This window comes from Rousettus aegyptiacus, unplaced genomic scaffold (assembly GCF_014176215.1).
Source record: "Rousettus aegyptiacus isolate mRouAeg1 unplaced genomic scaffold, mRouAeg1.p scaffold_m13_p_1, whole genome shotgun sequence".
Classification (NCBI taxonomy): domain Eukaryota; kingdom Metazoa; phylum Chordata; class Mammalia; order Chiroptera; family Pteropodidae; genus Rousettus; species Rousettus aegyptiacus.
In genome coordinates, this window is record NW_023416284.1 from 122,722,979 (window position 1) to 122,738,918 (window position 15,940).

At 33.1% G+C, this 15,940-nt stretch overlaps 1 protein-coding gene across 3 annotated transcripts in view; it reads left to right on the forward strand.

Moving 5' to 3' along the window:
• The window catches only part of MEI4 (meiotic double-stranded break formation protein 4), a 166,632-nt gene that overhangs the window by 105,560 nt on the left and 45,132 nt on the right, over positions 1-15,940 (forward strand). For all 3 annotated transcript variants that reach the window (XM_016157353.2, XM_016157352.2, XM_016157351.2), the window contains one exon: positions 1,622-1,753. In XM_016157353.2, the coding sequence (XP_016012839.2) occupies positions 1,622-1,753 (132 nt within the window). The remainder of the gene's footprint in view (positions 1-1,621; positions 1,754-15,940) is intronic.

Consider the following 15,940-nt stretch of genomic DNA (forward strand, 5'->3'; position numbering starts at 1 on the left):
TTCAAGGGTCAATGAATTAAACTTATATAACCTTCAATGATTTATATTATCCTATAATAATATTTAACACTTATTGAGCACTTACTAGGTATCTCGCACAATGTTAACTATTTTTATTATCTAACTTAATCTGCACAATTGTGTGAAGTGGGTGCTATCTCAATCACTATCCTGCAGATGTGGTAGCTGAGACATAAAAGTTTACATAAGTTGCTAGTACAAGTTCATAAACAGTGGAGCTAAGATTTGACTCAGATGGTATTGAGCTGCAGAGTCTACAAACCTAACCCCGTCACTACTTTCATCATTTCATTCTCTCTCTCTAAAGTCTCTTATTTCACTTTTTAAGTTATGTCATAAAGAATTACATTACTGAGAAAAGAGGTAAGTGAACTTTTAAAGCATCAGCGAAATACCCAACAGTAGTTTTTTAGAGCTTAGAATACTCTTTCAGATACAAACAAACACTTTGTAAAAAATCTGAAATCTGGTAAGTAGTACTGGAGAGTTACAAAGGGTATCTTAGCCAATTACGTTATTAAGTGATAACAGTGATAACTATGATTGCTATGGTAATAAACTGATTAGGTTTTATTACTGATAAGTTGATTTAGAAAATATTAAGAGCTAGTTATGCATGCCCTGATTTATAATAGACATTTCTTTTGAAATCTATAGTTCATTCGTTATTAACTTTTAGAATATATTATTAAAATGTCAATTTGAGAAATATCTTCATTACCTGTTCATACTAAAGGATCCAGGTGACATTTCCTAGTTTTATATGGCATCATTTATTTAGCATTGTCATTTAAATATTTTATAAATAAAAGCAGTATCTCCTTAATACGACTTTAAGCTTATATAGCACAATTACAAGGTAGTTGTTTCTGTGTTTTGAGATACTCCTTGAAGCCTCCATTCTCTCAAATACATTACTGGACATAGTTAATGAAATTCCAGCTATTAATTATATTAATTATATACACCTTAACGTGATTAATAATAAAAAGGCTTTTCTTCTATAACTGTATGTGAGATAGCTTGTCTCCCACTGTCCTTTTAAATGTATTTAATGGTGAATACTTTTGCTGCCTGCAGACAAAAATTCAGGGCCCCTCATTTTTTCTCCTTACTCTAAAATGGCTCACTTTTGACTTGTAGAGAATAGAGAAGTCCCTCCCAACTGTCCCTCTCTTGTGTGAAGGTGGGACTCATAGTTCAACAATAGCTTTCTCCAACAACATCTTCAAACTCCTCCCTCTCACCCTTTTTCTCTATCTATCTATCTCTATGTCTATATTTCGTGAGTAAAATCCTTTATTCATTCTGTGTATAGTCTGTCATTTAAAAGATTATATTCTTTTTATACTTCAGTTAAAGCTTTCATTTTAGCACCTTGCTGTATAATTTAAAATAGTCACTGCTATATAAAATATTATTACTTATATCACTATCATTTGTCTGTTTCACAGTTTTGCTTGAGACTGGCCCAGAATTATGTTGACACTTTTTGTATTCCCCACAGCATGGAGCTTAGTAGTAAAGTCTTAGAAAATGCCCATTGAATATAATTTGAACTGACTTGATAGAAAGTGGAAATCTACTCGTTTTTTTTTAGTTTCAGGTGCAGCATTATGTCTCTCAGAGTCTGGTCACCCTGGGAAGTTGCAGCTTGTTGAGAAAATCTGTAATATCTCTGCTCCTGTCAGAAGTGAATCGCTTCACCGATGACCTGGGTGCCATCAATCAGGTACTTAGAACTTGAAACTGTAACTCTCATTTATAATTAATATAGCTATATAGGCTTTTCCTCCCCTGTCTCTTCACTTCTTGCCAGACTAATATTTTAGTTATTACCTTATTTCTAATGTATGTGGATACTGTTACTGTCTACTGAAATTGTAGAAAGATATTTTCAGAAAATAGTTTTCAAAATAATACCATCTTATCATCCTTATTTGTACATATGTGCCACCGATGACAGCAAAGGAATGCTTAGATAAATGGCCTGAAATTTCCCAGCAGGCAGCATATTCCTAAAGTCAAGGAGTGAAAGAAAAGTGAACAGGAGAGGATGTTTAATGGAAAATAGCTTCTAACCAGTGGCTCTTTTTCCTAAGTTCTCCTGAGAATTATCTGGCTAACTTTTAAATACCTCGTTGCCAAGCCATATGCTGTTGATGTTAAAATGGAGGTCACTGTAGTTGAAGCTTTCCAGGTGTTTCCAGTGTGCTGCTAAGGTTGAAAGCCAGTGCCCTTTCTTTACCTATGTAAAGTCTTCTATCACTGCTGACAAACATGTCTGTTTTAATGTTAGCACTGGTATATTATGTGTTCACTTTGTTAACTCATATTAATATTATTGCTCTTTCTATGGTAGAGTTAAGCACGAGTAAAAGAAATCACAGGTAGGTATGAATGTTTTGGTGAAGAGAAAAAATATATACGTGTGTATATATATACATATATATTCAAGTGACTACTAAATGGTAAACTCTTACAAACTGTTAGATATATTTTTTAAAAGTAATTTTTATTGATCTCAAAGAGCCAAAAGTTGATTTGAGACTCAAATAGGGTGTATTTACTTATTGGAAAAAAATGAAGTGTTAAAATACATGGTACTGTTTGTAAGAGTTCTAAAATCAATCAAGTGATCAAGGTAGGTTGGAAGACCCTGAAAAGAATTCATGGAAAAGGAACAACTTGAAAAACAGCTCCAAGTTGAAAAGAAGAGGATAATACAGTAGGGAGGCAATGAGTGCTTTTTAAAAATATGTGCCCAGGATTCTGAAGAAAGAAGGTGAGGTCACATGACATTTAAAACAGGAAGCAATGTGGAAAATTTAGTTTGAGATTTTTTATGTAGAGAATAAAGTACAGAAAAGAAAATTTTATTTAGATATTCTCATTTAATCTTTACAAAACTCCATGAAGTAGTTTTTAGAAGTAAAACCTTAGAACAGTTAAGCAACTTGACCAAGATTGCAGAAAGGATCTATGCTAACACCATAATTCAAACCCTGACATTATGGTTGTGATACCACTAAGGATAACAGTAACACAAGAGCAATAACTAGTTTTTGGCTGGCGATATGTGTTAATACGCTTTACATGAATTGCTTCAATAGATTCTTTTAATAACCCTTTAAGATGTTAGTATTGTTTAAAGACAAGGGAGCTATTAGTTTGCATCTTAATAGTAGACAATAGAAGCCAATTTAAACAGAAAAGGTTGCATGAATAACTATGGAATTGTTGGGAGGGCTGAAGAAACTCCAGACTTTGCTTTCATGAATGATTCTCCTAACTACGGATAATTTAGCTACCAGAGGAATTGCTACTTTTGCCATCCTGACCAGGAAGCTGCTGCTATAGTCAGAGGGTTCAGAAAACAGTTCTGCCACAACGTACAACAGCCACATGTATACCCTGTCACATTCTGTGATTCAATTTCAACTACAAAGTTTTTGTGAGTGCATCTGTTTCTGAACCAACCGACATCTTCAGCACCCTAGCAGCAAGGAAGTATAGAAAATGTAGTTTTATGGTTTTTCAGCTTTTTCCACTCTGAAAGGGTGATAGAATGACTACCGATGTAGTTGCCAAGGAGTACATCATTTATAAGGCTCAGATTCCGTAACATGCTGGAAAGAGATAGAGTCAGGTTGTGGCAAAAGGCATGAACACAGGGAGGCCATTTACTTGGGACTCCTGGTACAATAAATCCACAAGTAGCAATAGAGATAACCACTGGATTTAGGAGGTGTTATCCCCAGGACTCAAGGAAAGATTTAATGTGAAGAAGAGAATCAGTGAAACATTAATATTGTAAGGCTAGGAGACAGAGAAAATGTTATCACTGGGAAGGAATGCTTGTTTGCGAACAGAGTTGAGTTTGGATATATTGAAGTAATTAAATGTAGGCAGATGAAAATGTCAGGCTTAAAAGGTTTAAAATTTTTGTCAGATATAAACAATAATATATATCTATTATAGATAATATGTATTCTGCATAAAATCTATAAATATTAAAATCAAATTTTGTCCAATTTTCATTATATCTCTTGGACAGAGATTTTTGCTGTCAAAAATATTTGAATTATATATATATAGTTTGTACTGGTTTCTCATGTAATAGTATATAATGACCACTTTTCACATGATTTTAATTTTCTAAGAAATTGTGATTTTTTTTTAGTGATGAGTAGTATGATATTCACATTCCTCAATTTAGTCTATTGTTGGACATACAGGTTATTTATTGCTGTATACATTTTGACCTCTGATGCAAAACTAAGTTTTCTGAAACTGATTCATGGAGATACGCATTTCAGAAGCTGACTTTAATGCATTAATTGCATTCAACTCTTATTGGTGATCTGTATCTAAATTTGCATGTTGATTTTTTTTTTTTTTTTCGAAAAAGCGTAACAAAATATCTGATTGCTGTTTTAAAATTCTTTTTCGGAAGTTGAGAAATTTTATTTTTAAAGTCATGAAAGTTTACTATTAACAGGGTGTCCTTCCCAATGTAAACAACTACAACTCTGGACAAATATATGAATTAATGAATTTAAGACAATAGGCACTATAGAGTTGTGGTTCCTGTGGTAAAGGAGACAAACCAATGTAATTACCGTGATTACCTTGACTTTTGGCCTAGAGACCCCTTCTGGAGTGGCACTGGTGGAGCCCAACGACATCATAGCAATCCATTGAACTGAAGGGGCCAAGATAGCAAAGAGTACTAATATAGATAGAATTTCTGGGTTAGGGTGATGTAGAGAAGAAATCTGTGAAGAGGAAGAGCTCAGGAAATTTATACAAAGGTTTTCTTGATTATTTGTTGACTACTAAGCTGCACATGTGCAAAAGGACAAGCCACAAGGCCAAGTGAAGAAAAACTACTTAGGAAGGAACTACTACAAAGAAGCTGTAGCTGAACATTTGGCCAGAGGTCACACAGTGCTTTAAGCAATCCAAATTCTATCCAGCCATTAGGCTGGACCTTGTTTAATACTCTGAGCATTCGGTAGAGACCCTAAAAGGTTACACTTTAGCAGTATAGTAATATACAGTTCTAGAATCAAGCCTGTGCTAGACCAATTCTAACGGAGTTCAGAAACAAGCCTTGAGAGTTGCTGATTCACAGCTAGCTTAACCACCTACTGGAACAAAATAATACAGGAACTCAAAAACATGGAATTAATGTCTACCATCCATTCAGAAATTATAACATGTAAAGAGGCAAGAATGTATAACCCATAACCATAAGAAAAAAGCAATTATTGAAAATAGAACTAGAAATGACAGAAATAATGGAATTAGCATTCAATCACTAAGAGAGCTATTATAACTATGAGAAAAGAAAATGTAAGGGGAAAATAGGAAATTTCAACATAAAAATATTAGTAATATATTTATCAGTAAAGCTGTTAAACACTATTCTAAACATTTCATGCTCTTCTAAGGCTTTTATATATTTTTTTTTCATTTAAAATAACTATTTTTATGTTCTATCATTTAATTTTCCCATCTAGACTATGAAGTAGTATTACTCCCATTTTTCAAAAGAGGACAAGTAGGATTACAGTTTAAGTAGCCAGCTCACAGACATAGTAAGCATAGCACCAGGTTATTGAACCCAAGTCTGACTCCCAAGTTTGGAAAATAAACTACACAATATTTTGTTACATACTGACTGCTTCAGTTATTTGTATTTTACTGCCACTTTTCTATATTTTAATGTGTCTTCTTCAACTGATATGTATATTGCCCTACTTATTAAAGAAGTACAGTTATTGTAGATAATATGTGTCAATTTTAATATATCCTTCATGTATAATCTACTGTGAACCAGACTTTTGAGAAAGTGGGTTTGTATCCTCTTATCTTGTCATCGTTTTCCATAGCTGTGTTTACTTGAATGTAGTTTTCTTGGATCTTGAAAAAATTATCTATGTGATACTGAGGATAAAACTTCCCTAAAATCTTGACAAATATGTATTTTGTATTCCCCTACTTAGAGTCTTTAACAATTGATTAAAATTAACAGTTTGTATCTATTCTTTTTGGAGTGACAGGATTTTCTCATCATGATTGTTGCATATTTACCAAGCTGTAACATAATCACCTTGGTTTTCTATTTATTTCGAAAATAACTTTGAAAAAGTGGCTCCTGTTGGATTCCATGGAGAAGCTTTCTTTCTCTTTCCAGATAGAATTCAAGCTAGGAAAACCCAACCAGTAAACAAATAGTTACAGAGCATCCAAAGGGTGACTATCTCTATAAAAAGCAATAGACTTGTTTTTAGTAAGTTCTGTTTTGTCTGTAAAATTTTAAGTTTACAGTTTTCTCTAGATATCTCGATGGTATATGATTTTCACAGAATTAGCCTTATGATCCAGCATCACTAAAATTTTATACTACTGAAAGCTAGTTTATCTATGTATTTTATTTTTAAATTTTAACAAAAGTACTGTTTTGTTAGTGTGGAAAAGTGACATGGAAAAAGAGGCATGAATGTTTAGTTTATCTTTATATGAATGTTAAAGAATCCTAACTCCAATCCTAGCTTCAATTAACCAACAGTTGCCTCCTGGTGAGGATTAAATAAGAAGGTGGCAAAGATAGCATTTTATGAGAGCTCCCCAAGTGAGATTTTGTGAGGTTTCCTACACAGAGGGAGCTTTAAGTTGTTAAACATCTCCATTTTATAACCCAGATAATTTTACAGCTTATGTATTCATCTTCAAGGAACAGCGTCGTATAAATTCTTTAGCTAGGAACTTTCTATTAAGGACATTCAATAGACAAAATTTCCTCCTAATAGCAACTAACAAGATCTTTACTTGAGGAGGAAATATGCCTAGTCATCAGCCTTCTTTTATTTCTCCTGAGGCATATCCCAAGTATCACCAACTTTATCTTCTTCTTTCCAACTTCCTATCAAGTTCCTGAGGCCTCAATGTGCTAGGAGAATGTTTACAAAACTACGTCAGCTGAGAAAAAAAATTGTAAGTGTATTTGTTTCTGACATGGTAAGCAGTTTATGGTATTTCCCTCAAAAAACTTGTATAGTGTATAACAAATAAAAGTTTAATACTAAGATTATATAACAAACTACACACCAATAAGAAAAAGAGATAAACGATCCAATAGAAAAATAACTAACGATGTGAAAAGGCTTTTTAATAGAAGAGGAAAAGGAGTACTAGGGAAATGCAAAATTACAAAACAATCTAAGATGTTTCATACTGATTTACTGATTATATTGACATACTTTTCTTAAAATTAACTTGACTACAATATCAGGTTTTAGTGATTTTGTGGGGAAATGGAGTTCATCACTGTGTAAAGTTAAAGATGTATATCCTCTAAGATATAGCGAGTCCACTGTACAAAGGGGACCTGTACAGGGTTGTAGATTTTAACATTTTTGTAATTGGAAATAAGTGTCTATTTTTAAAAGATGGCTGGATGTGGTATATTAGAAAAAGGAATATTCCGTAGCAATTAAAATGAAGAAATTAGGTCTTCTTGTAATAACAGTGATAAATTTTGAAAGCATAATGCTGAGTTATAAGGAAGAATGAAGTATCCAAGGAGGAGAGATACTCAAATATACCAGTTTTGAAAATTACATATATAAACTGTTTACACATACACACACACACGACGACATTTTTCCAGTTTATCCATACTTTTTAAATTTCTTTTAAAAATACAGACTCTGAAGTAAATAAAAATTTTTAATGAATATTGGAAATATATAGTGTGTGTACTTAGGAGCTATGCTTTTTTGCATTATTCGATATTTTTATGTTGAAAAGTATCTCAGAATTAAAAATATAAAATAGAGTCTAAAAGAAAAGTCTCCTTGGATGTCAGAACTATATTAATTTAAAATAAAATCTTATTTTAATGGATATTTTACAGAAATGTAAATCAACTCATTTATAAAAATAGATCACACATATAAAGATTCTGAATCTAGAATGTGTGTGTTTATACTTTCTTCAGAGTAAACTAATTTTCTATATCAGGACAAAAGGTAGCAATAAAATAGCATTTCGTAATAAGACAAAGAGAAAATTAATTATAGCTCTGAGCAAAAAACAGCTGGCCTATTTCAAGTGAGAGGGGAACCATACTATTTTCTGAAATTATGTATATTTTGATCATAGATAAGATATAGGAAGCCTGGCTTACTTAGTAGTTAACCCATCAGGGAGAATAGAGTTTGCACCAAACTGTGCTCAAGTGGACAGCATAGAGATCAGCAGTCCTCAGCTCAGGCTTTTCCTTTTTTCTTTTTCCTTTTTTATCAAGAACTTAGGAGAAATTCCTGGTAATAAGCTCTATTTTAGATTAGCACAGTTTCTCCTTTACCAGTTTTTCTTACACAAATAATTAATATTAGGTAAGGGTGAAACAAGGCTTAAAATTTCCCCAAATATATGATTTGCCTAAACATTTTCACATTGCTAAATTCCTTTGTGCAGCTGCTGCTTAGTAAGAAAAACTTCTATGAGCTCAACTGGCAACAAAAGATGAAAGTAAGCTAAGGCATTGCCACATATAAGCTCGATTTTTTACTTTATATTTTTTAAATTTTTAATTTTTTTTATTTCAACAGTGAGTCATATATTTTACATTATATGTTCACCACCCGTAAATTCTTTGTCATCACATATTTGACCCCTTTTAGGCTAGATCTTTTAAAGGGAGGTCTCCAAGGATAAGCTAAATCATTATGGCTAAGAGCATGAGGTTTGTTTGGAATCAAATGCCTGATTAAAATGCCATGTGATCTCAGAAGTTGCCTGTCTTGTCAACAAATCAAACCTGAAGGCTCTAGAATGGATTACAAATTTATGGGCAGTACAGAACAGAGGATCATGTTAAACTAACCATGAGGAAACAGTTTGTAAAATCCAGACTGTAAGGAAAAATAACTTATTTTCTTCAACATATAGATTGCATTATAATAAGGAGTGGGGAAGTAGAAGGAAAGGAAGCAGAAGCCTATATTTTAAGAGACTAAAGATACTTATTAAGCTTCAGTGTATGTCAAATATTGATGAACTGTGGTCTTTGGGCCAAATCTGGCCTGCCACCTGCTTTTGTAAATAAAGTTTAATTGGAACACAGTCATGCCTATTTATTAAGCTGGATTTTTATGGCTGCTTTTGCACTAAAACAGCAGAGGTGAGTAGTTCCAAGGCATCAAATATTTACTATCTGGCTCTTTACAAAAGAGGTTTGCCATTTCCTGCTATATATGAATCTTATTTGTATTTTGATTTGCACAAACCAGAACGTATAATAACTATGAGACATTTGAGAAAAGCTGAACACTATATAGATATTAAGGAATTGTTAATTTTTCAGATGTGATAATATTGTGGTGATGTTTTAGCAATATTTAAGTATTGAAGATTAAATAAAAATAAGCCTCAATTTTTCTCCTAAAATATTGACAGCAATAGTATTTGTCACTTAGAGTTTCTGTGGGTATTATCAAATAATCCACATCTGCATTTAGCAAACTTGACATTCTAAGTGTCCAATGGCTTTCAATTGCTGTTATTATTACTATTCAGCAATATATACAAATCTCCATTGACATTCATATGCATTTATAAAAATTAATTATATTAGAAATATTTTCAAGAATTTTCTAGGTATTACATTTGACAACTAACTGATGGTCTCTAAACTATCTTCTATGGAAGACAGGTATGGGTAACCACAATGTTTTTATTTACTCTAGGAATGTAATTTTATAATGCTCATCATCCCCTCAACATAAACCTTGGACAGATACTTAAATACTTTGAAGAGGTACCAAAATTAGTCTGGTGGTGATTTCTTAATTTACTTGTGTAACTATGGCACTGAGCATCTGAAGAGGGTTATAGCAGCCCAGAAAACAAATTATGCTTGCTTTATGATTTTGATTTTGCATAATGGATAAAAACTTTAAATTCTTAAAGTTCAAAATCCAAAACATGACTGAGGATGTTGGATGAGATGGTATAAGCCACTAAAGCCTCTTTCTCTCACTTATTAAACTAAAAAAAAATAATACAAAAAGCAGCTACTTTAGGACAGAAATTTAAAAAATAGCATGTGAATTGAGGTCAAAACTTGAACAAAAACACCATATGGAATGTTGCCATTTTTTTCCATGTTTTATCTCCCAGATTTGATCTAATATCAGCCCACTCAAGGAACTGTACAGTGCTTGAGAATAGCAAAAGCTTGGACAGAAACATATCTTTCTGGCAAGTGGATTGGGGAATGGGGTCTTTATAAGCTGGAGAGAGTATGACAGGAAGCCTTGAGATGTGTGTGTGTTCTCTGCGGTTCCTTTGGTATTGGTCAAGGCCATATAACTGCACACCAGTAGCATGAATGGTTATAATGCTGAGAGAAACCCATTCTCTGGCAAGAAGTGAGAAAAGAGAGCAGGAGAATTAGAGTGTGAGTATGGGAACAAAGCATAAATTCTGATTCTCTTTGAGAGACATTAGCCATCCTGATTTTTTTCTGTTTTTAAGGCAAGTTGCATCGAGTTGCCTATATTATTTGTGAGGTGATGACATGTTTATTAAAAAAAGAATTATTTAACTCTTTCAGAAACCTGAAGTTTTATATACTATCCTAATTTCGAATAAGTCCTTTGTTGTTGAATGCTATGTAAGTGCTGAGCATTTAAAACACCATCAGTATTTCTGAGGAGTACAGCTCCCACTTAGATTTTGCTGAGAACTTAATATTGGATAAATAACTGAATTTTTGTTTTATTTTTGTTTAAAAGTAAAATTTCTTTAGATCAATTAAAGATGCCTTATTTTGCAGAACTTTCTCCATTATCATAATATTCTCATTAAATGTTTGGTAATCTTACTCTTTTTCTGTATCAATTCAAAGTTGAGAAAAGGCCTGTTTAGGAAATCCACCAAGGAGAGAGCTTAAACAAGTAGGCAGACCATTGTTCTTAAAAACTATTAAAAAACAGTGGTTCAAAATAACCATTTCAGTCTCTCTGTAGTTCATGCTAGAGGGCATAATTGACATGTGAAAGATCAAGACCAGGATGATTTATCACTAAAGGCATATATTACTATATACTCGTGAGTATTATATTGATCTCTGTGCTCTTCTTTCAGAAGCCATATCCGAAGTGGCCATGACAGTGCAACTCAACATATAAAAATGAATTATTTCTTAAATATGATAAGCTGACATTGTTAAATAATCATTAATTTACTCATGATTTGGTCATGGATGAAGGCAAAGATGTAACAGAATTGGTAAGATGTGTAGAAAGAGAATAGAGTGCCAGTTGGAAGCCCTGAGTACTATTCTAGCTTCATTATTAACTAGTTCAGTGGCTTTAGAAAATCTACTCCTCTGAATATAATTCTAAAGTCAAATACAGTTTGGTGGGTTGTTTTTTGACTTCTTAGTCAGTTGAATCAAAGTCTTAGAGTGTCAGCCAATCCAACATGTGGTTTATGAGTACTCTTCAAACAAATTGCATCATGATCATTCCACTCTTCTGGCTATTTCAACATTTTAGTTTGGAGAATGTTTCAAGAGTTATATAGAGCACATGCCCACACAAAGCATAGTGACATTACTGATGCTTGTTTGAATGACTCATGATTTTGTTTGTGTTTGTCTTTCTCTTGGTACAATCATGATATTAATAATTCTTTAAGAGAGTGCATGATGACACAAAGCATGTTCTAAAATTTAGATTTGGAATGCCTGATTATTTTTATACCTGTAAACAGAGCTCTCTATGTTGAAAGTTTGCAGCAAAACATCTTTTAAAATCTTCAAAACATAATAGAAGTCTTGCTTCAATGCATGAATAAATTGGGGTTAATTTTCTCCATCTTGAAGATATAGACTCGTCACTTTGTGAATTGATAAACTTTCTCAGCTCTCTAAATTTCTGCTTATTAATTTAGAAGATTGTCTTGCAAATTGAAATCTTAAAGGATGATGAGATGAATACAAAACATTTTTAAAAATACACGGATATCAGTAATTTAGTAAATGTTTTTGATTCCAAAGGGAATATATCAGAATATAAATATATATATTTATAACAGTGACCATGCCTGAATCAATCCCCCAGTCCTTGCCACATGTTGAAAAAGTTAAAGGCAATAAGTTTTATATTTCATTATGTACTTTTATATGAATTTAATATATTAAATATTGATAATGTTACAGTAGAAAATGAAAGTTGTCCAAGATTGCCACATTCTTTCCCTAGCCTCATAGAAAAAGCATCACATAAAATGGCTTTTGGACTTATAACTACTTAACCTACAAGGAATAAGACGGTCTACATAAATTTTAAAGGATATGTGAACTTCATCCCCAACATGTGTGAGGGTAGGTCTATGACTCCAAATTTTCAGGAAATCTTTCTTTTTGCCCATCTACTGGGAAACAAGTGAAACAGGCCAGAATTCATACTTTCATTCTTTAAGTTTTATTTTGTTTTCGTAGTTTACCTATAAATGGAGACTTCTGCTGGCTTCAGCCTTAGGTGGGTGGCACAGGTCCAAAGACCCACCTTGTAGAGGCAGCCAGGGTAAAACCCAAAATGTCGGTCAGTGGGGATTGGCAAATTCTGATGGAACAGCTTCAGCACTGTCAACCAGTTAATCTCTTTGTAGTCAATCTTTCTTATTATTCCTGAGTCCTGAAGATGATCCTTATTTTCCAGACAGTTCAGTCCTTCTCTTTGTCCTTACCCATTATATGTCAAGTAAACTGCTCAAGTTCTTCCTTCATTATTTATTCAATTTTCTATAATATTTCTTCAGTTTATTATCTTCAATGTATTTCAATTTTCCTTTTGGAATTTTTGTTCTTGTAAATATTCCTCATTTCACCTCATTACATTTTCATTTCACTTTTTATGCTTTCCACAGTTCAGTATGCTGTGTCTTTATCTTTTATTGGCATTCACCTTTTCATAATGGACATGTATCCTTTAATGCCACTAACTCATCGGACCATCTCCTCTGCACTTATTCTGGTTTCTTTAGCAAGTCATTTCCAGTCTTGCTCTTCCTCCTTGTATTTAGGACACTGTTACTTTTCTGTGTCACTTCACTGTTTTTCGTGGGATATGTATTTTGTTGTTGTTGTTTGATTGACTTTTCCTTTTCTCTTATTTCTAATGAGAAAAATTATTGGGTCTGACTGGGATTTCCCCACAAATGTCTATGTCAGTTGTTCCTGCCCCTGGTCATTGTGCACTTAGGTAACAGTAAAAATCCCCATTCCACTCCTCTTTTAGAGGGCAGGTTGTGGTACCCATGTTCAGTGCTTTTGTGTTGACCCTGCCATGGAATCCTGCATCCCTGGCCATAGTGCTTTGATGAGTTTATGGGATAAAGTTAAGGTGAGAGTGCTAAGCACTAACAATTTCCAGAGCTTTTGCTATACCTCACCCTATACACAGCACCAGTGCTCCTTGATCCCTCACGCTATTGTTTGGCAAGTATGGAAGAACTGGGGCATGGGAGGGGGGCTTTGGATTATGTTTCTCTGTCCAGCTCAGTTAGCCTCTTGCTTAGAGTTTATTTTGCCCTCATGGATTCTTTAGTGAGAAACTGGAGAACTCTTGAGGAAGTCATTTTTAACAAGAATCCCTATCACTTTTAAGGGTTCTGTGTTCTTACTAGGAGTGGGAAGGAGTGAGGGAACATTTCCTTACTTATTTTGGTGAGTTAATGAAAAATTAAAAATATTCTTAAATAAAAAAATCAGTAGTGCTCTCTCTAAAAGTTCTAAAATGGTTCGTGAAGTCATTATATAGGAGCAAACTGTTGTAGAGGAACCAGGTGTACAGTTGCTGTCATATCAGTTCTATACCTTAGACTATATATTTAATTTAAGAAGTTTTCAGTAAGTACAGAAAATAAAGCCAATTATTTCTTCTGTATTTGGCTCTGTTAGCAATAAAATGACAATTAAATTTGATTCTTACTTTTTTCCCATAAAAATGAGACTGTATTGCTGCCTTTTTAATGACTGTCATGATAAGGCCTGTCAGTACTAAAAGAAGTCATTAGTGTCACTGCAGTATCGTGAGAAAATTCCAAATGTATTTCAATAATATATCTTTTGCTGATTGTTTTTATTCTCTCTATGGCAAGTAAAATCATATTTGTTCTGAATAATTTTCTGATGCGATTAAAACCTACTGCCTCTGTGAAGTCTTCTCTAATCACCATGGGCAGAGGAACCCATATCCTTCCTACTGCTATCTTTATATGATAGATATTAACACATTTTATTGGAAATAATTATAATCTAGTATCGTTTACATGTCTTTTTCTTTGAATGTACTGAGGTTAGCTAAAACATCTTATCCTTTGTTCTATTTCTATAACTTGCCTATGAAAAAAATAAATGTGTTTATTGAATGAGGTTTTTTCATTTTAAATAGAAATGAGGCAACCCATAATCAGCAACTCTCATTGACCCTGAAGCTCACACCACTTCTTTTCTAACCCATTATTCACTCAGAATTAAAAAGAAGAGAATGGAAGAAAAGAACATTGGAATCTCTATCTCCTCACTATATTCACTTTAATGCAGAAATAATTTGTGTGCCTAAAAAGAATGATTTCAGGCAAAAGACTATTTTGTTGCTCTCTCTACATTTTTCTGAGAAATTGGGAGATAACACAGGGCAAATATTTGGTACTTTAAAAAGTACTTATTGAAGAAATAGAAAGCAATGCCTTGATACCAAAAGCAAAGAAAACCATAGCAAAAACAAGTGAGACTACATCAAACTAAAAGGCTTCTGCACAGCAAAGGAAACCTATGGAATGGGAGAAAATATGTGCAAATCATATATATGATAAGGAGTTAATATTCGAAATACAACTCATACAACTTGATGGCCCAAAAAATCAGATCAAAAAATTGGGAGAGAAACTGCATAGACGTTTTCCCAAAGACATATGAATGGTCAATGGGTACATGAAAAGGTGCTCAACATCAAAACTACAATGAGGTACCACCTCAGACCTGTTAGAATGATTATCATTAAAAAGAAGAGATAAGTGTTGGCAAGGATGTGAAGAAAAAAGAACCCTTGTGCACTGTTGGTGAGAATGTAAAATTGGTGCAGCTACTATGGAAAACATTGTGGAGGTGCCTCAAAAAATTAAAAATAGAACTACTATGTGATCCAGTAAATAAGGATCTCAAAGAAATATCTGTACTTCCATGTTTATTGCAGCATTATTCATAATAGCCAAGACATGGAAACAACTTAAGTGTGCACCTATGGATGAATGGATAAAGAAAATACAATACATACACACACACACATTCATACACACACTTACAATGGACTACTATTCAAATATAAAAAAGAATGAAATCTTGCCATTTGTGACACATTTGGACTTTAAGGGCATTATGCTGTGTGAAATAAGTCAGAATAAGACAAATACTGTATAATCTCACTTACATGGGGAATCTAAAAAATAAAACTCAGAAACAGATTGGTAGTTTTGAGGTGCGGGTGGGGGGAAATGGGTGAAGGTAGTTAAAAAGTATAAACTTCCAGTTATAAGGTAAATAAATTCTGAGGATGGTAAGTCATGGTGACTATAGTTAATTATACTGTATTCTACATTTGAAAGTTACTAAGAGTAGACCCTACAAGTTCTTATCATTTAATTTAAAAAAAATTATAACTGTGAGGTGATGGATGTTAACTCATTGTGGTAATCATTTCACTATATGTGTGTGTGTGTGTGTATGTGTGTGTATACATGCATATATATGTATATATATATCTGTGTATATGTATATATGCATGTGTGTGTGTACATATACATATATATCTCAAATCATTCTGTTAAACACTTT